General features: G+C 40.1%; 1 protein-coding gene and 1 pseudogene across 1 annotated transcript in view; one reads left to right on the top strand and one right to left on the bottom strand.

Annotated features, from left to right (window-relative positions):
* Positions 1 to 835: 835 nt before the first annotated feature.
* On the bottom strand, positions 836 to 17,788 carry LOC126080607 (glycine N-acyltransferase-like protein 1; annotated as a pseudogene).
* Positions 12,594 to 24,993, top strand: part of LOC126080870 (glycine N-acyltransferase-like) — a 27,442-nt gene continuing 15,042 nt past the window's right edge. The window contains exons 1-4 of the mRNA XM_049892063.1: positions 12,594 to 12,672; positions 17,769 to 17,864; positions 21,171 to 21,278; positions 24,782 to 24,908. Of these exons, the coding sequence (XP_049748020.1) occupies positions 17,787 to 17,864; positions 21,171 to 21,278; positions 24,782 to 24,908 (313 nt within the window). The 5' untranslated portion in view covers positions 12,594 to 12,672; positions 17,769 to 17,786. The remainder of the gene's footprint in view (positions 12,673 to 17,768; positions 17,865 to 21,170; positions 21,279 to 24,781; positions 24,909 to 24,993) is intronic.

Raw genomic sequence — 24,993 nt, 5'->3', positions numbered from 1 at the left:
GTTTTCTTGGCTGTTGCATGTGGTTTGAGATCGGCTGCTAGCCTAAAGGTTGGTGGTTTGAACCCACCCGGTGGCCCTATGGAAGAAAGACCCAGCGATCTGCTCCTGTAAAGACTACAGCCAAGAAAACCCAACGGAGCTGTTCTACTCTGTGACACATGGGCTTGCCATGATTCAGAATCAACTCAACAGTAACGGATTAATCTTTATGGAGCAGACTGCTAGTCTTTTCTTCCACAGTACTGCTGGGTGAGTTTGAACCGCCATCCTTTAGATTAGTAGTGGAGCGCAAACCATTTGTGCCACCTAGAAACCCTTTGCCTAAGGAAGCCATTTGTTCTGGTGTTTCACCTTTTATATCTTTTTTTTTAGTCACAGGCTACATGACTGACTTCCATTCTTTACTGTAGTTGTGTCTCGCGAGTCCATAAATACCAATGTATTTGCAATAAACAATACTGTCAGACCAGGGATAGTTTACTGACAAAATTCTTTATATTAAACACTCATTTATCTTCCATATAGCTGATTCTATCAATCAAGTTTCATAAAGAGTTCTGAGTGCTAGAGGTAAGAACCACTCCTGACTTCACAGTTAACCCTTCCCTTGCCAACAGCACTTAATCATCAATATTGAAAGACTGCAGTAGCCTCCCCTAGATTGTAAGCAACTCAGAATCACAGCTGTGTCTCTTTTAACACCATATCTCCATGTTAGCACAGTTCTTGGTACATCATAAATGTCTAATAAGCATTTGTGAATGAAAGGTGTTTTGCAATGTCTGCTTCTATGTTAATAGGGACTTGCCCTAGACAGTGAAACGACTTTATTGTTTCAACCAGCAAGACTGGATTTCTGTGGGTGGCGGGTCTCCTGGTGCCATCCACATGAGACCACAAAGAAACCAGACTGTGTAATGGGGCTTAGGGATACTTCATTCTCTTTCACCACAGAGATATAAAATGGACTATTCTCCTGGCGCAGAAATTGTAGGTAATGTGCCAGCAGCTGCTTCGTGATTCTCCTTCTTCGATACTCATCCATGGTGTAGGCCACCCCCATTTCACCAGTAGGGTGCACTTGGCCCAGGTGACCTGGCTCCTTTCCGGGCCCAGCATACAGTACGCTGGATGGCTCTGTATGTAAGGCTAGATGTAGCATAGGCTCTTCTCATTCTGACCCAGTTTCTAGTAGTCATTCACCAGGCCAGAATAAGAGATGTCCATTTGGGAAAACTTAAAATTGGGATCCTCACTGTGAAAAACAAACAAACATTGATTCCCACTCTTGTCATTTCCGGATACCATTCCATTCTAGAGCTCATAGGCACTCATCTCCTTGGTTAGATGCTTGCCATTGCGGTTGCTCATTTTGATTATTGACAACATCGGAGAATATTTTATTCATTCCAATGAATGAATTCATCCATTCCTTATGAGCAAAATCGATGTAAGTGAATTACAAAATTGTATAAGAAATATTATTAAAGAAAAGCCACAGGGTAGTTTAACACATACTTTTTGTACCTCCCATACTTATTATCTGGGTGGCCTGTCTCACCCCAGCTTTCAGGCTTGCTGTTGTTGGAGACATGGAGCTTCAGGATATCTTCTTTACAAGGAGGAGTCTGTCCATATATTCCACCTTCACAGACTTGAACAATGCAGCTCTTCTTATCCCCACACCCAACCTGTCTTGACAACCTGGAAAGAGAAGTCAGAAAGCTAGACTGTCAGTGATTCAAGTTCCCTGCTTCTGCTGTTCCCAAGGGATTAATAAATCAGTGCAGTTGCTTCATGGTTCTCAAACGTGGGTTTACATCGGAATCAACTGAAGCCCTTGCTACAACACAGATTGTTGCTGTCCTCCGCATCCCCCTCACCCAGAGAATTTCTGATTCGGTAGGCCTGAGAATCTGCATTTCTAACAAGCTCTCAAGTGATGTTAATGCCCATGGTTGGAGACTCACTTTGAGAACCATTGTTGTTGCTCATTGCCTTTCTCTTGTTACCTTGGAATTGGAGGATTTGTTTCCAGGTGATGACCCCACAGTTTTCCAGAATGTCATGTAATTTTTGAGGCTCTTTGGAGAATATGCAGTGTGTGTTTATGTATAACTCCTTGTCATGAGTCATCCCCTGAATAGGATGGTGGAGAGTCAGGTCATTCCCTTAAACTTCTTCTTCAACATTTTTTATTGAAATTGAACAGTGCTTACTTGGACAAGACACTCTAGTGGACAGAAACATGAATGAGACATTGCCTTTGCCCAAAACAAGAGAATATCAGCTTAATAGAATAGTAATCTTTATTCAAAGCCAGAAACCTACAAAACAGAATAAAGCAAATGGAATTTTGGGTAACAATCTGAGCAATTTGATGTAGCATTGTTCTCATAGACTTGGAAGAAAGAGACTTCAAATCCTATCATGGCAAGCCAAAAATTCCAGGGGAAAATGAGATGGCAAGATAGGATGCTTATCTGTTTCTGAGAGAAAATATCAACAAAAAATGTGAGAGTTGAAAGTTTTCACAGTGTGCGTATTATGTGGGAAATCATACTGTTAAAGAGTGAAAATTTCAGATATCGACATAAAACAGTGTGACTAATTTTAAAGAAATGTTCCTAAATTTGAGGAGGCTTTTCTATAAATACAGATTCCCCAACATGTTCCAAAACAAAACCTTAATGAATTCAAAATAGTAGAGGCTTTAAGGGGCCTGATTATCAGAGTTACTGAAAATAGCCTAGGTATTTAAGAAATTATAAAAAGAGTGTCAAAATGACCAAAAGAAAACAAAAGGAATAAGGAATAAAAATGAAAGTTAAAAATGGTGAAATGGAGAACAAAAAATGGTGTGCAAAAAGCTCCTCTTAAAATAGCCAATGGAAAGATAAACCCCAGGTAAGGGAAAGCAAAATAAGTACTTAGGATGAGAAAGGAGGTAGAGAAGGGAATAAAAGAATTATAAGAGAAGGTTATATGCTACTCCAAGGCTTATGTGTAACAGAATGAAATACTGCCCTGCCATGGCCATCTTCATGATCTTTGGTCTGCTTGTGTCTATTGCTGTGGCCATTGTGTCAATTCACCCCTGCTTTTGCTGGCCTTCCAACTTACCAATAAATACTCTCTACTTTACCCTTAGAAGGGAGGATGGTGAGACTTCGTCTTATATACTTTGGACATGTTACCAAGAGGGATCAGTCCCTGGAGAAGGGCATCGTGCTTGGTAAAGTAAAGGGTCAGTGAAAAAGCATAAGACCCTCAACTAGATGGATTGACACATTAACTACAATAATGGGCTCAAACATAACAACAATTATAAGGATGGTGCAAGACTGGAAAGTGTTTTGATCTGTTGTACATAGAGTTGCTAGGAGTTGGAATAGACTTGATGGAACCCAGCAACAACGAGAACAACTTTACCAATAAAAATACATAGGAAAGTAGAGACTGACTTGATTTGTAAACTTTCACTTAAAGCACAAAAAAAAAAAAAATTTATAGGACAGTATTGATATTTGATACTCAGAAAACAAAATGGAAAAATAATTCTCTTAGAAGTAGTGACAAAGAGCATAAAATAACCAAGAAAAAGTTTAATGAGAAAGTCATATCACTTACACAAGAAAAACAATGAAATTTTATCAAACGGCATATAACAGGAAACAAGCAAATAGAGATAAATACCATGTTTCTAGGTGAAAAAATTTAGCATCACAAAAATATTGATACCTCCCACAATTGTTAAAACAAAATTAACCCAAACACAATTGCAATAGTTTAAGTCAATACAGCTCATGTATCTGTAAGAAAATAAAATTAAGCAAAAGAATAATGGAGAGAGATTAGTTGTATCAGATAATAAAAATTACTGTAAAGCCACTGAAATAGCATAAGAAACAAATACAGAAGTAAATCTCATGGCATCAGAAAATTCCTAAAATCGAAGAAGAATGAAAGCAATCATACCAAAACTTTTGGGACACAGCAGAGGCAGTGCTTAGAGGTCAATTTATAGCAATAGATGCACACAGCAAAAAAAGAAGAAAGGGACAAAATCAAAACACTGGCTACACAATTTGAACAAAGAGAGAACAGCAAAAGGATCCCACAGCCACCAGAAGAAAGGAAATAATAAAGATCCGAGCAGAAATCAATGAAATAGAGACTAGAAAAACAATAGAAAGAATGAAAAAAACCAAAAGTTGTTTCTTTGAAAGGATCAACAAAATTGACAAACCACTGGCCAAACTCACAAAAGCAAAACAGGAGAGCATGCAAATAACTCAAATAAGAAATGAAATAGGGGACATTACAACAGACTCAACTGAAATAAAAAGGATCATAACAGAGCACTATGAAAAACCATACTCCAACAAATTTGAAAACCTAGAGGAAATGGAAAAATTTCTGGAAATACACTACCTACCCAAACTAACACAAACTGATGTTGAAAATCTGAACAGACCCATAACAAGAGAAGAAATTGAAAAAGTAATTAAAAAAACTCCCAACAACAAAAAAAGCCCTGGCCCAGATGGCTTCACTGGACAATTCTACCAAACCTTCAGAGAAGAGTTTACATCAATATTACTCAAACTATTTCAAAACATAGAAAAGGAAGAGATACTCCCAAATTCATTCTGTGAAGCCAGCATAACCCTGATACCAAAACTAAAAAAGAAAATCACAGACCAATATCTCTCAAGAATATAGATGCAAAAATTCTCAACAAAATTCTAGCCAATAGAAATCAGCATCATATATAAAAAAAAAATACATCACTACCAAGTGGAATTCATACCAGGTGTGCAAGGATGGTTCAACATTAGAAAACCAATCAATGTAACCCACCACATAAATAAAAGAATCATATGATCATATCAATAGATGCAGAAAAGACATTCAACAAAGTCCAACACCCATTCCTGATAAAAACTCCAAATAAAATAAGTATGGAAGAGAAAATCATCAGCATAATAATATATATATATATACACACACACACACAAAACCAGTGGTGGCATAGTGGTTAAGAGCTATGGATGCTAACCAAAAGGTCAGCAGTTTGAATTCACCAGTTGTTCCTTGGAAACCCTATGGGGCAATTCTACTCTGTCCTATAGGGTCGTGATGAGTTAGGATTGCGATGGGTTTCGGTTTTGTTTTATACAAAACCAACAGCCAACATTATTCTTAATGGAGAGAGGCTGAAAACATTACCCTGAGAACACAAAGAAGTCAAGGATGCCCTTTTATCACCACTCCTATTTAACATTGTGCTGGAAGTCCTACCTAGAGCAATAAGGCCAGAAAAAGAAATAAAGGGCATCCAAATTGGTAATGAAGAAGTAAAACCATCCCTATATATACTATACATAGAAAATCCAAAAGACTCTATGAGAAAACTACTGGAACTAATAGAAATATTCAGCAGAGTTGCAAGATATAAACATACAAAAATTGGTTGGATTCCTTCCTATACACCTATAAAGGGAATGACAACAAGGAAATCAAGGAAAAAATACCATTTATAAGAACCCCTAAAAAAATAAAATACTTAGGGTCTTAGTCATCTAGTGCTGCTATAACAGAAATACAACAAGTGGATGGCTTTAACAAAGAGAAATTTATTTCTTCAAAGTAAAACAGGCTAAAAGTCCAAATTCAGGGTGTCAGCTCCAGAGGAAGGCTTTCTCTCTCTGTTGGCCTTCTCTTCAATCTTACTCCAGACTAGGAGATTCTCCACAGAGGGGCCCTTGGTGCAAAGGACGCGCTCTGCTCCTGGCACTGCTTTCTCGGTGGTATCAGGTCCCCCTGTCTCTCTGCTCGTTTCTCTCTTTTATATCTCAAGAGATTGCCTCAAGACACAATCCAATCTTGTAGATTGAGTCCTGTTTCACTAACACAACTGCAGCCCATCCTCCCTCACTAACATCATACAGGCAGGACTTACAACATATAGGAAAATCACACAATACTGGGAATCATGGCCCAGACACACTGATACACACTTTTTGGGGGGGACATAATTCAATCCATAACATTTAGGAATAAATCTAGTCAGTGATGTAAAAGACCTATACAAAGAAAACTACAAAATACTACTGCAAGAAACCAAAAGAGATCTACATAAATGGAAAAAATACCATGCTCATGGATAGGTAGAGTCAAAATTGTGAAAATGTTAATTCTATCCAAAGCAATCTACAAATACAATGCAATTCTGATCCAAATTCCAACAGATTCTTTAAAAATGATGAAAAAACTAGTCATTAACTGTACACAGAAAGGGAAGAGGCCCCAGATAAGTAAAGCACTATTGAAGAAGAAAGTAGGAGGACTCACACTCAGAATGTAGTACACAGCTACAGTAGTCGAAACAGCCTTGTACTGGTAAAACAACAGAAACTTTTACCAATGGAGCAGAATTGAGAACCCAGATGTAAATCCATCCACCTATAGTCACCTGATCTTTGACAAAGGCCCAAACTCCACCAAATGGGGAAAAATGTCTTTTTAACAAATGGTGCTGACAAAACGGGATGTCCACCTACAAAAAAAATGAAACAAGACCCATACCTCAAACCATACACAAAAACTAATTCAAAGTGGATCAAAGACCTAAATATAAAAGCAAAAATTATAAATATCATAGAAGAATCAATGGGATCAACGCTAGAGGCCCTAATACATGGCATTCACAGGATATAAACCATAACTAACAACACACGAACCAGAAGATAAGCTAGATAACTGGGATCTTGTATAAATGAAACACGCTCACCAAAAGAGTAAAAAGAGAACTTACAGACTGGGAAAAAATTTTTGGCTATGCCAAATCCAACCAAGTTCTAATCTCTAAAATCTACAGGAAAATCCAACACCTCTACAACAAAAAGACAAATAATCCTGTTAAAAAATGGGCAAAGGAAATGAACAGGCACACAACCAAAGAAGCATTCCAGCGGCTAACAGACACATGAGGAAATGCTTGTGATCACTAGCCGTTAGAGAAATGCAGATCAAAACCACAATGAGATACCATCTCATCCCAGCATTACTGTCATGAATCAAAAAACCAGAAAATAACAAATATCGGAGAGGCTGTGGTGGGAGTGGAATTCTTATGCACTGCTGGTGGGGATGTAAAATAGCACAACTGTTTTGGAAAACAATGCGGCACTTCGTTAGAAAGCTAGAAATAGAAATATCATATGCTACAGTAATCCCAATCCTAGGAATATATCCCAGAGAAATAAGAGCTGTCGCATGAATAGACATATGCACACCCATGTTCATTGCAGCATTCTTCACAATAGCGAAAAGATGGAAACAACCTAGATGCCCATCAACAGATGAATGGATAAACAAACTACAGTACATACACACAATGGAATACTACAGAATGATAAAGAACATTAATGAATCTGTGAAGCATTCCACAACACAGATCAATCTGGAGGGCATTATGCTGAGCGAAATAAGCCAATTACAAAAGGACAAATTTTGTATGAGACCAGTAGTATAAAAACTAATGGAAAGGTTTACACACAAAAAGAAAACATCTTTGGCCTTTATGAGGGAGGGAAGAGGACAGGTGAGGATGGAAAAACACTAAATAGACGATAGATAAGTGGGAACTTTGCTGAAGGGTAAGACAGTACACAATACTGGGGAAGCCAGCACAACTTGTCCAAGGCATGGTCATGGAAGCTCTATAGACAATTCGAAACTCCCTGAGGGACCCAAGTACTGGGCTGAGGGCTCTCGGGACCATGGTCTCGGGGAACATCAGCTCAATTGGCATAACATATTTTATAAGGAGAATGTTCTACATTCTACTTTGGTGAGTAGCGTCTGGGGTTTTACAAGTTTCTGAGTGGCCATCCAAGATAGTCCACTGGTCTCACCCCATCTGGAGCAAGGAAGAATGAAGAAAACTAAAGACACAAGGGAAAGATTAGTCCAAATGACTGATGAACCACAAGTACTACATTCTCCACCAGACTGAGTCCAGCACAACTAGATGGTGCCTGACTACGGCCCTTTGGCCCCTTGGCTGCTTGATTCTCTTCCACTGGCCCAGATTCTGCCCTGCTCAGGCAAGTGTTCCAAAACTCTTTAGCTCTACTGACAAGTGCCTGGAGGCACCCCGCTCTGCCAGTAAGCCTCAGCCAGAAGGCAGTCAGCTCTCTTGCTCCATGAGTCCATCTTTGCACTGGTCTCCTGGTTCTGCTGCTGCCATATCTCTGCTTCTACTCCTTGTGGTCTGCATCATCTCTGGTGCTACAGCTCTCCTAACTTTCTTCTGTGACCTCACCAGAATTGTCTTTCATATTCATAATTCCGAAAACAATCTCTTCAAAGCAATCCAGGCTTTTACTACTAGGCATTTTAAACTCTTCCAGCCTCTACCCATTCAAGTTTTCAAAACTGCTTCCACAATTTAGGTATCTTTTAGAGCAGCACACCATGCTCCCAGTACCAAATTCTATCTTAGTTACCTAGTATTGCTATAACAGAAATACCACAAGTGGATGGCTTTAACAATTGGAAGTTTATTCTCTTACACTCTAGGAGGCTAGAAGTCTGAAATCAGGGCACCATCTCCAGAGAAAGGCTTTCTCTGTCTATCAGCTCTGGGGGAAGGTCCTTTCCATCAATTTTCCACTGACCTAGGAGCTTCTCAGTGCAGGGACTCCAGGTCCAAAAGTCACATTCCACTCCTGGCTCTTCTTTCTTGATGGTACGGGCTCCCTCTCCTATCTACTTGAGTCCCACCTCCTTAACAAGATTGCCTCTAATCCTGCCTCATTAACGTCATAGAGCTTAGGATTTACAACACATAGGATAATCACATCAGATCACAAAATGGCGGACATCCACACAATACCGGGAATCATGATCTAGCCAAGTTGACACACATTGTGCGTGGACACAATTCAAACCATAACACTGTGTAAAAAAAAAAAAGGTGTATAGTTGCTGTTTATTGTTGAAAAAGGATATGTCCAATGAATAGATTGCTCATCTTGGAAAATTCTCTGTTGTGATCTCCAGCATCATTCTATCATCAAGGGGATACTTTCCAAATACTGACCCTTCTTCTTTGTTTCCAACTTTCTCATTTAAATCACCAGTGATTACCAGTGCATCTGGATTGCGTGCTTGCTCAATTACAGGCTGCAGAAGTTGGTAAAAATCTTCAATTTCTTCATCTTCATCAGGAGACTACAAGTCCGAATTCAGGGGACAAGCTCCACGGGATGGCTCTCTTTATCCACTCTGGGGGAAAATTCTTGTCTCACCTTCCATAGCATTATTCTTGATGTTCCTTGAAAATCTCCACATGGCATTTATCTTTCTCCCATTTGTGCTTGCTTGCTTCTGTGCCTAATCTGCTCATTTTGTGTCTCAGTTATCTAAGGCTGCTATAGCAGAAATACCACAAGTGGATGGCTTTAACAAAGAGAAATTTATTCTCTCACAGTTGAGTAGGCTACAAGTCCAAATTCAGGGTTCTTGCTCCAGGAGAAGGCTTTCTTTCTCTGTTGGCTCTGAGGAAAGTCCTTGTCTCAATCTTCCCCTCATCTACGGGCTTCTCTGCACAGGAAACTCAAGTCCAAAGGACGAGCTCTGTTCCCGGTGATGCTTCCTTAGTGGTATGATGTTCCCTGGTCTCTCTCTGCTAGTTTCTCTCTTTTATATCTCCAAAGAGATTGGCTCAAGACACAATTCAATCTTGTAGATTGAGTCCTGTGTCATTAACATAATTCCTGCCTATCCCACCTCATTAACATCATAGAGGTAGCATTTCCAACACATAGGAAAGTCACATCAGATGACAAAATGATGGACAACACACATTACTGGGAAACATGGCCTAGCCAAATTGAGATGCATCTTTTTGGGGGACACAACTCAATCCATGAGATATGCTTAAAACACACCTTGTATTTAAAAGGCCTTTTTTACATAACAGAGAAAACCCTATTCCCAATGGGGATTACATTCACAGGTATAGGGGTTAGGATTCGAAGACATGTTTTGTTGGTACAGAAGAGCCTTTAATTCATAACAGTATCAGAATAGCTTCAATAACCATTGGCCTTGGAGAAAGCGTAATATAGGATGATAAAGACTTAAGCTCCTGGAGATAAGATTAAAAATCAATGTTCCAGGAGGGACAAGACTCCTGGAGAGGACATAGAAAAATATGTGCAAATTCTGATGTGGTGGTCCATTAACTGAATGGCTGGACACTAGCTGTCCATGTCCCTGAACTTCTGATTACAACCTTTCTTACTCCCCCGGCAATGGAATTATTAAGAAACCCCATAAGCAAGTTCAGGGGTGACAAGGGCCAGGTCCTGGAGAGTGGCAAACTTCCCTCTGTTTTTATATCTCACGGGAGTTGGAATGCAAAGGATTGTTTATACTAGCCATCCTTTCATGTCTGAGGTGGATAGAGCAAGTATTGGTCTGGGTAGTGGGGGTTTTGGAGTAGAAAGGTTTTGGGTTAAAATCCAATCTTATTCAGTCGCTCTGAGGCTCACTTTCCTCATCTATAAAAGTAAGACTTAGAAGTGTCTAGATTGAATCAGTGTTGTAATGTTTAACTGCAACCTCAGAATGCCCAGGGGATGGGGTGCAGTTTGCACTAATGGAGGAGGATCCTAACAGCATTAGTCACTCCATGTAAGCTATTTGCTATTCTGTGTATATATAAGAAAGAAGACCAGATTCTCCAAATCAGATCTCACCCAGACCTCTCCCACCATCTTGCTTCTATTGCAGGCACTTGAGAACAAGCAAGGGGAAGAGGAGGATATTGTCTATGTAATGAGTGTAAGGGGCCCTGGTGGGGCAGTGGTTAAGTGCTCAGCTGCTAAGAGAACAGTTGGTATTTTGAAACCACTAGCTGCTCTGAGGGAGACAGATATGGCAGTCTGCTTTCATAAATATTACAGCTTTGGCAACTTTATTCACAAGAGCAGAAAAGCAACCTCAGTGTCAATCAACAGATGAATGGATAAACAAACTATGGTACATACACACAGTGGAATGCTATACAACAATAAAGAACAATGAAGAATCTGTGAAACATCTTACAACATGTATGAATCTGGAGGGCATTATGCTGAGTGAAATAAGTCAATCACAAAAGAACAAATATTATATGAGACCACTATTAGAAAAGCTCATGAAAAGGTTTACACACAGAAAGAAACAATCTTTGATGGTTACATGGGAGGGGAGGGCTAGGGAGGGAAAAACACTAACTAGACAGTAGGTAAGTGGTAACTTTGGTGAAGGGTAAGACAGTACATAATACTGGGGAAGTCAGTACCACTTGACCAAGGCAAGGTCATAGAAGCTTCATAGACACATCCAAACTCCCTGACGGACCAAATTACTGGGCTGAGGGCTGGGGACCATCGTCTTGGGGTACACCTAGCTCAACTGACATAGTTTATAAAGAAAATGTTCTACATTCGACTTTAGTGAGTAGCATCGGGGGTCTTAAATGCTTGTGAGTGGCCATCTAAGATGTTCCACTGGTCTCACCCCAACTGCAGCATGCGAGAGTGAAGAAAACCAAAGACACAGGGAAAGAAAGGCCACAGGACTAATGAACCACAACTCCCACAGCCTCCACCAGACTGAGTCCAGCACAACTAGATGGTGCCCACCACCAACTACTCTGACAGGCCTATATAACAAAACGAGATTTAATGAGCACTCTAGCCCAGAGGCAAGGATGAAAAGGCAAGAGGGGACAATAAACCTGGTAATGGGGAACCTAAGCTTGAGAAGGGGAGACTGTTGCCACATTGTGGTGTTGGCAACCAATGTCACAAGACAATATGTGTATTGTTTAGTGAGAAACTAATTTGCTCTGTCAAACTTCATTTAAAAGCACACACACACACACACACACACACAAAAGATTACAGCCTTGGGAACACTATGAGGAAGTTCTGCTCTGTCACATGGGGTATCTGTGAGTCGGGATTAACTCAACGGCAATGGATTTCCTTTTTTATTTTTCGATGATATCACTGTCCTTCTTTGGGCTGTGGGTTTCATACAGCTTGGGTTTGTAGACTAATAACATGGCCTGTTGGGGCAAGAAGGAGCCCTGATGGTGCAGTGGTTAAGCGCTTGGCTTCTAAATGAAAGATCGATGGTTTGAACCCATCAGCTGTACCCCAGGAGAAAGATGTGACAGTCTGCTTCCAAAAAGATTATGGGCAGTGTCACTCTGTCCTATAGGGTCAACATGTGTTGGAACTGACTTGACAGCAACAGGTTTGGATTTTATTGCTGTTGGACCAAAGGGCAGCCTGGTATTTTGGAAAGAAAAGCTCAGGAGGCACACAGCCAGCTCGCAAAGTTTCAGAGCAGCTCCCTGAACGAGGCATGCAGAGGGGAGGGTTGCATTCCACTAGAGCTGACGTTCATCATTTTTTGTCAGCTTAGAGCAAGGTCTACACTACAAACCTCAGCTCAGCAATTCCCAGAGAAGATACACCAAAACGTGCTCTGCGAGACTGGTCAGCCGACTGCATTAAGTTTCACCTTCCAGAGGTCTGCTGCTCTGCTCTTCATTTGTTTCTGAGGACATCTGTGAAGACTGGGGTGAAGGCAGCTTTCCAGGTGAGGACCCATCTCAAAAAAGGGTGATCCTTGCTTTGTGACACCTCCTCCACTGAAATGAGACAAATCAAAATGTTCTGATCAAGTTCTGTGCTGAATATCCTGGCAGATAAAGCCCAGGGCAAAGGAATATCTTCAATTTTAAAAAACAAGCATGGACACCTACTTTTTGGACATAGTATAAAAAAAAATTGGAAGTTTTTTTGTTCCAACTAATAAATGAATGTGGAAGGATTTGGGTACTTTCTCGAAGCAGGTGGATAAATGCCAGACTGTGTCTTCAAGAAAGTTCCAAGTAACATTTATTTACCACTTGCTGTGTGGAGACACTATGCAAGTATTACCTTATTTAATCCATCTGGTTAAGTTCTAGAGCCCTGGTGGCACAGTGGCTACGAGCCCAGCTGCTAACCAAAAGGTCAACAGTTGAAATCCAGCAGTTCTCTGTCCTATGGGGTCTTTATGAGTTGGAATCCACTCAACAGCAATGGGTTTTTGGTTGTTGGTTACGTTCTAAGATGGGCAGCTTTTTCCCGGCAGGATTAATAAGGAAGTTGTCAGACTTCCAGTCAGAGAAGAAATATGCCAGTAAATTAAGACAAGAATGGAGACCAGGTTTACTGTCCATTGAAAGCATATTAAAAAAAACAAATTGACCCTAAAGATTGTACCTATAATGCTACCACCACCACCTATTTATTTCTTATTTTCCCACATTCTATTCTAAATTTATGCTTATGACGTATATGAATTGGTTTATATCCTACATTTTCTCATTTTATTTTCATACTCTCTCTTATCTATACATAGTGGTTTTATATCACTGCCTTAGAGTTACACCATTCTGATATTTGATATTACCTTTCCTTTCGCTGGACACTGAGATTTTGTTCAGTCCTTTTTTATGTTTGTGTGGCTTTTTCAAATTCTGCCTAAATTTCTTTTGTTTTCTTTGGATAAATCCCCACTTCTGGAAAGGTCAAATTCTGAAGTTCAATCGCAAAGATGTTGCTCATTGACCAGTTCTGGCAGCTCACAGTGAGTGTGTCAGATTTTCTGGAGAATCTCAGTCTCCAAACACAGCGACTGACCTTCTAACATCTGCAATCAGATGTTTACGGCCACTCGAATCTGTCAAGAGACCATCTGACTGTTGAAAAATAAAAATCGGCACCGTTTGTTGAAAAGACTCTTCTTTCCCCCACTGAATTGCCTCGGTATCTTTGCTGAAAATCAATTGACTGTAAATGAACGGTCCATTTCTCAAACTATTCCATTCCATTAATCCATGTGTCTTCCACGTAAGAGACCGAAGTTTGATTCCCTGTCAATGTACCGCAAGCATAGTCACCACCCATTTGTCAGTGGAGCTTGTGTGTTGCTACGATCCTGAACAGGTTTCAGTGGAGCTTCCAGACTGAAAGAGACCAGGAAGAAAGGCCCGATGATCTACTTCTGAAAAAATAGCCAAGGAAACGCTATGGATCACAATGGTCTGATCCTGTGGTATACGTGGGGCTGCCATGAGCCAGGGCTGACTCCATGGCAGCTAACGACAACATGCCAATACACCTTTGTCTTGATTACTGTAGCTTAATCGTATGTCTTGAAAACATGTAAATTTTAGAATTAGCTTGCCAGTTTCAACAAATAAAACCTGGGGCATTTTGTGATAAAATCTATGGATCAATTCTGGGCAGAGTGATACCTTAATAATATTGAGTCTTCTGATTTCTTTTTTCTCTGGGTGTCATTATGGATAGCTGTGATTGCTATGTCATTAAGTTCACTAATTTTTTCTTCTGCCATGGCTAATCTCCTGGTAATCACATCCAGTGTATTTTTCACCTTAGATACTGTATTTTTCATTTCTCTAAGGTCCATCTTGATTTTTTTAAGAATATATCTTCCAATGTTATTAACTAAAGCCTATAGGCACTGGCTTTGGGTTATGGTTAATATATTTACGGGCTTTAGTTAATAACTTGCATCCATACTGGCTCTACCGCAGGTAACAAATGTAGCACAGAAATGCAAGATGCTAATAGGAGAAACTGTGTGTAGAGGAGAGGGGATTCATAGTAACTTTCTGTACTTTCTGCACAGGTATTCTGAAACTTAAAACTGCTCTAAAAAGTAAAGTCAATTTAAAAAAGTCACATACTTCTGGCCTGGAGGGTAGCCTTTCATACCGCCTTCTCTTCAATGGCCAGTTTTAATGCAATATCCTCTCCAAACACTTCCCCAGTGTCTCCACTTAGAAGTAACTTCTTCCTCCTCCAAATATCACAGCTTCTAAAGAAAGCACTGCGACATAGCCACTTTTTCGCCTTTTTGTGTAGTTGCAATATTATGAGCTAGTTGTTTTGGTGATCACAATTGATGCAATAACTCAAATATGTAAAACTGTTGTTTTATATTACCTAGTAATTTCTATGGAGCCCCTGCTGGTGCAAACATTTACACACACGGCTGCTAACCAAAAGGTTGGAGGTTCCAACTCACCCAGAGGTACCTCAGAAGAAAGGCCTGGTGTTCTACTTCCAAAAAATCAGACACCGATTTTGGTGTCTGACACACATGGGGTCATCACGAGTTGAATCAACTCAGCAGCAATTGGTTAATAATCACTGCAGTACATATCACAGATCCAGGGGTGAGGATTAAAGATAAAGTCGAAGGTCCAGTGAGGCTCAGTGATAGACTGAGAACACCAGTTTGGAATAGGACTTGTTAATAAGAAAATGTTAATTGTTTATATTTTAGACCGTGTCAAAATGTCCTACATGAAAATGGCTGCTTTAAAACATCATGTACTGTCACCATGTCCTATGTGTGACTTAGTTGTTTCCAGCAGATATCATTGTTAGTTTTAGCCAGGTATCATTTCTCTTATTGTGAATTCTTAGAGGACGGGGTCCATATCTTTAATGCGTTATCTATCATATGCCCAAAACTCCTAGCTCAGGAAGTTTCTCAGAGGAAGAACTCAAAATATTTATTGAATAAAAGAATAGATAACTGGGTGGATAAGTGGATGAATGGACAGATGGATGGATAGTTGCTCAGTTTTCTAACTGATTCACAGAAGTCTGCTTAATTTTTAACAAATCAGGATGGGGAGAATTCAGGTGGTCACCACTGCAAATGATATCCCACAAATAATAACATTACTTATAATAGTACATATTGAGTACTACTTTTTGCCAGACATTCTGTTAAGGGTTAGGATGCATTGTGTCATTTAACTCTTTGCAATAGATAGTATTATTCTCATCCCCATTTAATAAATGTGGAAACTGAAGTACATTTAGTCTAAGTAACCTGAACAAGGTCAAAGAGTTACTAAGTGCCTAGTTGTGATATGAGCTCAGTCTGACTCCAGTCTCTATGTTATACTGCATGTAAAGAAAATCTTGGAGAGATTAAATAAACTTGCTGAAGATCACACAGCTAAGAAGTGGAAAAGGTAGGATTTGATTTCAGGTCTGCCTGAGGTCAAGTCCAGGCTCTTCATCACTAGAATCGACTGCTCTTAGTTTTTATCTGATGGAAATTATTCTGATCATATTTCATTCTTTGCTTAGACTTCCAAAAAGGTCAGATTCAAATTTTAACCCTCTTCTCACCAAAGCATAAAACACTATTAGTTGTAATCTAAACGTCAGACTCCTTTCATATTGTTTTCCTACCGTTTCTTATTACCTGACTTTCCCCGTGTGTGTGTGTGTGTGTGTGTGTGTTTAATATAAATTATGATGTACTACATGCATTTCTGGAGTGCAAAGTACATATCAGAGCCTTTTTTAATGAGTTGGGGGAGTAATTAATTAACACAGAGTTTATGATATAAACTTGACCTCTGGCTCTTGACAGCAAGATTCCACTGGAAACAACCCATTGCTGTTGAGTCAAATTCCGACTCAAAGCAACACTATAGGACAGAGCAGAGCTGCCCCATAGGGTTTCCAAGGATGTAAATCTTTACAGAAGCAGACTGCTGCATCTTTCTCCTTTGGAGCACCTGGTGGGTTCACACCTCTGACCTTTCAGTTAGCAGCCAAGCATTTAAACCACTGTGCCACCATAGAAAATAAACAAAATACCCATTGCTGTCCAATTGATTTTGACTCATAGCAACCCTATAGAAGTGAGGAAGAAGAAGGTGTGAATACAGAGGAACAAAGGAAAATGGAGGAGGAGGAGGCCACACGGATTCCAGGACCATCTCATGGCACAACTCCAGATGTAAAGATACATCCCAGTCCTTCAATGGAGAAGAAGGGCAAGCCAATGAACCACTATGAATCCCAGTGTGGTTGTCTGCCACTGAAGACATTAAGAGGAAGAGGAAGTGAAAAAGAAGGAAGAAGAGTGTAGTAGTAATAAAATAACTGTTCAGTGCTTACTACATGGCAGGTATTCTTCTAAACACTTTGCATGTATTCACTCATTGAAGCCTCACAAAACCTCTGAGTTAGACACTGCTATTATCCCACCCACATGTGAGTTAACTTAGACAAAGAGGCTGAATAACTTTCCCAAGATTCCAGCCAACCAATCAACCAGTTGTCGTCAAGTCGACTCTGACTCATATGGCGACCCCAGGCATGTCACAATAGAACTGTGCTCCGTAGGGTTTTCAGTGGCTCAGTTTTCAGAAGTAGATCACCAGGCCTTCTGTGATGCCTCTGGATAGACTCGAACTTGCAACCTTTGTTTAGCGGTAGAACAAGTTACTTGTTTGCACCACCCAGGGACTCCTTCCCAAGGTTACATAGCTTGTTCCTGGCGGAATCGGGAGAATCACTGAAAAACAACTTCATTTCAAAAGATTCTACACATATTTTAAAAATATGCTTCTTAGGCTGAAAGTGAAACTAATGGGTGGAAATAATTAAAATGTAAGAAAGGGAAATTTGGAAAAAGGCCCCTGTGTGCTCTGCCAGTCTTATCCTTACTTGGAGCTGGTGTGGACTTTAGTGAAGGCATCAGCAGTGAAGAGACTCTGGCCATTAGCGTAGAATTTGCTACTCTTGTTTCTCAGCTTCCTCTGGCTCTTCTCATTCCTCCTTGTTTCTTGGTCTGCTCTCCAGGCTGAAGTGTCCTCTACCATGTTTCCATTGCAAGGAGCCCAGATGCTGCAAAAGCTGGAGAATTCCTTGAGGAAGAGCCTTCCTGAATCTTTAAAGGTGAGCCTGGGCCATTCTAAAGGAGCAAGAAATGGCAACTTCCTCTGAAGGAGGAGGAAAACATACTAACATTTATTGAACACTTGTTCTGTGCCAGGCATTACCCATGTTCCTTCTCACTTAATTATCGTAATCTTTCTACAAAAAATAAAGAGCCCTGGTGGTGCAGTGGTTAAGTGCCTGGCTGCTAACCGAAAGGTCAGTGGTTCCAATACACCAGCAACTCTGAGGGAGAAAAATGTGGCAGTGTGCTTCCATAAAGTTTACTGCCCCTTTGGGGCAGTTCTACTCTGTCCTAGAAGGTCGTTATAAACTGGAATCAACTCAAGGGCAAAGGGTTTGGGATTTTTTTTTTTTCTTTACAAGATATTTTCTATTACTTCCGCGTCACAGATGAAAAAAGGGAAGCTCAGTTACATAACCTGCCCAATACCCACCCAAATAGTGAACTGCAATGATATGTTGTAAGCATGGGTATATCTGGGACCAAACACAGCTTTTTGCTCTTGGCTGATTCAAAAAATATTCCCTTGTTCCTTTTCCTAAGGAACATTTCTTAACAACACTGGAAATTTATCCAAAGTCCTCCAAAGCTTACTGAGATTATACATTAATGTTTAATTTCCTCAGCAAAAGAATTTTTGCCAAGTGAGAGATCGACTGTCACGAGTGTTCCTTGAACGTGGTCATAGGTCAAATTGTATTTTATCTAGCCTCAAAATATTGTGATTTACAAACTAGATCTATTAAGGAGTCTTAAAAAGAATTTTTAACTATGGGTCTTTCCATTGCAATGATATGTTTGCAAAGGGAGTGAATTCATGCATGTGTGTGTGTGTGTGTGTGTGTGTGTGTGTGCATGTATGTGTGTGTTTTAACACTCAGGCGGAACTGAAACTGAGGACCAGTTCATTTGAAGTTTGTTCAGCAAATGAAAATAGATGGCTTCTCACAACCATCTCCAAAGCCAACCAGCTTCAGATCCAGGTGTAGTAGTAGTGTGGAAATAGTATTGGCAGGGTCTTTTTGAGAACCACCTCCGTAGTGAGGTAAGGTAGCTCCCTTGGCTCCTCAATTTGCATGAGAAAATAGCATCCCTCTCCTTTATTTGCATACTAAAGATATACATTTGCCCCTAAAGGAAATCTAGAATATTTGTACACTAGGCACTTTTAGGAAAACCTGGTGGTGTAGTAGTTCAGATCTATGACTACTAACCAAAAGGTCAGCAGTTCAAAGCCACCAGGTGCTCTTTGAAAACTCTATGTGGCAGTTCTACTCTGTCCTCTAGGTTTGTATGATTTGGAATCAACTTGACGACAATGGGTTGGTTGGTTTGTTGCTGGGTATTTTTAATGGAGGTATAACCTACAACTGACCGTTACTTAATACTTACTTTTGGAATGGTTGAGTAACAGTCCATTCATTCATCTAAGTATTGGATATTGAATAGATTTTATCACATGTGACAACTCTGGTAGCCTCAATTTATAGTAGACACCTGAATCACAGAGGAGTCTGGGTAGTTTATAATCGGGTGTTAGCCTAAAGGTTGAGAGTTTGAACCCACCCAGCAGCTCCTCAGAAGAAAAGCCTGTTGAACAGTCCCTGTAAAGATTACAGCCAAGGCAACCCGATGGAGCAGCTTTACTCTGTAAAACACAGGGTCACCATGAGTCAGGGGACAACTCGACAGCTGCTAACAAACATCAGTGATACCTGAATCACTATGTTCTGAGCTCAGTGGCTGGAAATATCGTAAATTCAGATAAACTCAGTAAGTTTATAAGGTTTTCTCCTTTCTCTTTCTCTCTTCTGTACCATCAACAATTCATGTGGGATGGGGGGTGACAGAAGGGATGGATACAGGAGTAGTTCTTGGTCACCATATGTCTATTGTGGCAGCCATTGAAATGCACATGATCTTACTTGGTCTTTGGTCATTGGGATACTTTCAGGCTGGCATCTGCTGAGGCTTTGTGTTCACACCTGTCATGAGGTCCATGTTGCTATCCACTGCTGCATTCCACAACCCAAGACCATAAGAACCTTCAGTATCCACAGGCACTCTCTCATTCTCTCTCCCATCTTGATGCTCCTCTTGAGATTAGAGAAGCTTAAACTGATACTTGAAAAGATTAAACAGCATGTCCTATATTGCAGGGTGAGGATCTAAGAATGGATCCAACCTGTAAGACCCCAAAACCTATTCTCTTGAGCACTAGGTTTTAGCCTCCATTTGCTGATGGGAGTTCATTTAACCTTTCCAGATGGTAATGTGGAAGTACAAGTTAAAACGTTTTAAATATGCTCATTACATTTGGAACAGCAATTACCCCTCTAGATTTTCTAAGAAAATATTAGGTACCCGTGCAATGGATTTTGTGCAAGCATGTTCTTTGAGGAATAATTTGTTTTAAACTGAAATTTTGGAAACAACTGAAATGACCATCAATAGGCAAATGAATAAACAAACTGTGATGCATCCATATAAACAAAACCTAACCAAACCCAGTGCTGTCCAGTCGCTCCTGACTCATAGCAACCCTATAGTACAGAGTAGAACTGCCCCATAGAGTTTCCAAGGAGCGCCTGGCAGATTCGAACTGTCGACCCTTTGGTTAGCAGCTGTAGCACTTAACCACTATGACGCCAGGGTTTCCGCATCCGTATAATGGGATCCTATAAAGCCCTGGTGGAGCAGTAGTTAAGAGCTATGGCTGCTAACCAAAAGGTCAACAGTTCGAATCCACCAGCCACTCCTTTGAAACTTTATGGGGAATTTCTACTTTACCCTATAGGGTCACTATGAGTCCGAATAAACTCGATGAAAATTTTTTTTTTTAATTCAGCCTCTAGAAAATAATTGAAAATGTTTGCATATATTAACATGGAAATGTGCCCACAGTGTGTTCATTGGGCACACTGTGTGTTCAAGTTGCAAAACAGTATATATCAGGTAATTTTGCTTTTGTAAAATTGCATATCTCCATGAGTATGAATAAAGTCCTGAAAAACATCATATTAGAATATCAATAGAGAGCGGTGTTTTTTAAATCTTTGTTTTTATTGGTATGACTTTTTCACTCTATGTATAATTCTTACAATTTGATGGAGGAAAAAGTTCTTTTCATTTGGGGTAAAAACATAGAACAGAATGATTATTTTGTCTAGATGCCCTGTTTGGCCCTTTCTACCACACACTTTCATGGTTTTATAGAAATAATCATTGTTCTGATCAAACACAAGGCACCTTGTTATCCCATCCTAACATGCCAACTCTCCTACTTTCTTGGGATGCGGCAGGTTTATGGGACCGTCTTCCATATGAACCAGGGAAACCCATTCAAGTTAAAGGCCTTAGTGGACAAGTGGCCAGATTTTAATACAGTGGTTGTCCGCCCTCAGGAACAGGTAAGTCGCCAGATGTAGAATGAGTATGCTTTAATGTTTCTATTTGTTGAGTGCCTCTCATGTGACTGGCAATATGGCAGTCCCTGAGGGTACAGATATGAACCATGGTGATGGGGAACAAGTTCCTGCCATCAAGAAGTTCATACAGTAGAAGAGAAGATAAACAAATAACTTAAAACACGATGTGAGATATGCAAGAACAGAAGACGTACAAGATAAAGGACTAGTCCATACAAGGCAAAGATTAGTCCAAAGGACTAATGGACCATGGCCTCCCCCAGACTGAGTCCAGTGCAAGCAGATGGTGCCTGGCTACCACCACTGACTGCTCTGAGAGGGATACCAATAGAGGGTCCCAGACAGAGCTGGAGAAAAAAGTAGAACAAAATTCTTACTCTCAAAGAAAGACCAGACTTGCTGGTCTGACAGAGACTGGAGAAACCCTGAGAGTATGGCCTCCGACACCCTTTTAGCTCAGTAAGGAGGTCACTGCCGAGGTTTACCCTTCAGCCAAAGGTTGAACAGGCCCATGGAACAAAACAAGACTAAAAGGGTGTACTAGTCCTGGGGCAGGCACTTGAAGGCATGACGGAATAGGAAAGCTGGTAATAGGGAACCCATGGTTGAGATGGGAGAGTGTTGACATGTCGTGGGGCTGTTAACCAATGTCATAGAATGATGTGTGTACTAACAGTTTAATGAGAAACTAGTTTGTTCTGTAAACCTTCATCTAAAGTACAATAAAAATTTCAAAAGAAAAAAAAAAAAAGAACTAGTCCAGGCAAAAGCTGATTAAAGCTAGATGTGTAGAGGTGATGGGAGAGGGTTCGAGACACATCTTGGTGGAGATTTCATCTGAACTGGACTTTGTAAGTAAATATATTTTTGTCTGACTGAGAAGGAAAAGGGCATTCTAACCAGAGACAGTAGAGAGAGCAGACAGGAAGGTGTGAGTCTTCGCAGTGAGCTAGGGGAACAACAAAAAAGCAAAATTACACTGCTAGAATTTTCATGTACGTTTTGGGTAAAGGTTTTTTAAAAGTAGTAAAGCTAAATTGTTAATACATTTCAAAGACAAAAATTCTTAAGCTTATTTTAAAACATCAAGTGAAAATAGAAATTTATAAAGATAGTAATGGGATGCTTCTGCTACAAGCAAAATGCAATTTAAAAATCTCTAAATTAAATAACGTGTAAAATGAAGAACTTTACATTAATAAGAAAACTTGGAAGGAAACAATAGTATTTGATCTTTTATTTTCTATTGATCTTATGGAAAATGTATCCACGATATCATTGCTGACTTGTCGATCTATTTTTTGCCCAACATTTTCCAACTACACTGATTCTATACTAATTGGGATTGTATTTTCCGCGGGCTACTTCCTCCAAATAATCCCATCGGTTATTCACTGATTTAAGAGGATCTTTCTGAGTAAGTTGTTGGTCTGTTTTTCTGGGGTGATAATTTATGGTATTTTTTAAGGAAGCTTTTCTAATTGGTCCTCATTTGCTTTGGTTGCGTTCTGTATAGACAGAGATTTTAATCCGTGTTTATCTGCATCACATTTAACACTGTCACGTTCATCCTTTGTACGTGCTGCAAGACTTTGTACTGTAGTAAAATTCACTCTTGCAACAGAAGTCTTCATTGTCGGTTGCTTTTATCATCTTCCTGTAAAGGATTATGGAGGTATAGCAGAGTGTTTTCTAAATGGTTACGCATTTTTTTGAAATTTTAATGTATTATATGTGTAGAGAAACAGTATTCTGCTGCAATTATCCATCATAAATTTTTTTTATTGTGCTTTAGATGAAGGTTTACAGAGCAAATCAATTTCTCATTAAATAGTACACATACCGTTTTGTGACATTGGTTGCCAGCCCCACACTGTGTCAAGGCTCTCCCCTTCTCAACCTTCGGTTCCCCATTACCAGATTTCCTGTCCCCTCTGGAGTTCTTGACCTTTGCCCTGGACTGGTGTGTCTATTTAGTCCAGTTTTGCTTTATGGGCCTGTCTAATCTTTGGCTGAAGAGTGAACCTCAGGAGTGACTTCAGTACTGAGTTAAAAGGGTGTCCGGGGGCAAAACTGTCAAGCCAGTAAGTCCGGTCCTTTTCTGGAAGCTAGAATTTTGTCCTACATTTTTCTCCAGCTCTAATTTTTTTTATTGTTATCCCTGTTAGAACAGTCAGTGGTGCTAGCTGGGCACCATGTAATTGTGCTGGACTCAATCTGGGGGAAATCTTAGTGGTGTAGTGGTTATAAGCTATGGCTGCTAACCAAAAGGTTGGCAGATCGAATCCACCAAGCTCTCCTTGGAAACCCTATGGGGCACTTTTACTCTGTCCTATAGGCTAGCTCGAGTCAGAATCGACTCAACAGAAACAAGTTTTTTTTTAGTCTGGTGGAGGCTGTGGTAGTTTTGGTCCATTAGTCCTATGGATGAATCTTTCTGGTTTGTCTTTGGTTTTCTTCATTCTCCCTTACTCCAGATGCAGTGGGACCAGTGGAATATCTTAAATAGCCACTCAAATGCTTTTAAGGTCCAAGATGCTATTCACCAAAAGAGGATGTAGAATATTTTCTTTATAAACTATGCTAGGCAGATTGAGTTAGATGTCCCCCAAGATCTGTGATAAATTTAACACTTGAATCTCTGACCTTTTTTTCTCTTCTTCTTTACATTTTTTTTTTTAATTGTGCTTTTGGTGAAAGTTACAGCTCATGTTAGATTCTCATACAAATATTTATACACACACTTTATGTAACCCTAGTTGTTATTCCTATCATGTGACCACGCATTCCTCCTTTCCACCCTGGATTTCCCTTGTTCATTCAACCAGCTCTTATCCCTTTCTGACTTTTCATCTTGCCTCCGGACAGGAGCTGTTCATTTTGTCTCCTGTATCTACCTGAACTAAGTAGCACACTCTTCACGAGTATCATTTCATGTCTTATACTCCAGTCTATTTTTTGTCTGAAGAGTTGGCTTCGGGAATGGTTTTAGTTCTAGGTTAACAGAGAGTCCAGGAACCATGTATTCTGTGGTTCCTCCAGTCTCATTCAGACCATTAAGCTTGCTCTTTTCACTAGAATTTGAGTTCTGCACCCCGTTTTTCTCCAGCTCTGTCAGGGACTCTCTGTTTTGTTCCCTGTCAGTGCAGTCATGGGTGGCAGCCAGGCACCATTCAGCTCTTCTGCTCTCAGGCTGATGGAGTCTCTGGTTTATGTGGCCCATTTGTTTTCTCTTGGACTAATATTTTCCTTGTGTCTTTGGCATTTTTCATTCTGCTTTGCTCTAGATAGGTTGGGACCAATTGATGCGGAACCCCTGATCTTGAGCTCATGATTTAAGTGATTCAGAAATAATGGCAATGCACTCCTAAAAATACCAATATTTTAGTACTGGAAAATTGTCACAGTGTACTGAAATTCCAAAAACTAGCATCGCAATAATAAAATAGAATGAATTTGATTATCCCCCTTTCCAATACAAACAGGAGATGACAGATGATCTTGATCACTACACCAATACTTACCAAATCTACTCCAAGGATCCCAAGAACTGCCTGAAATTCCTCGACCCACCAGAAGTCATCAACTGGAAACAACATTTGCAGATCCAGAGTAAGAGGCCTGGGATGTGTGCTGACTCACTTGTTTATGCTGAGCAAGGCCCCCCTATGATTGGTACCTCCTTCTTACAAGTTCC

The sequence above is a fragment of the Elephas maximus genome, chromosome 7, assembly GCF_024166365.1.
Source record: "Elephas maximus indicus isolate mEleMax1 chromosome 7, mEleMax1 primary haplotype, whole genome shotgun sequence".
Lineage (NCBI taxonomy): Eukaryota > Metazoa > Chordata > Mammalia > Proboscidea > Elephantidae > Elephas > Elephas maximus.
The sequence above is the reverse complement of the archived record's forward strand: the minus strand, read 5'-3'. Positions and strand labels throughout refer to the sequence as shown.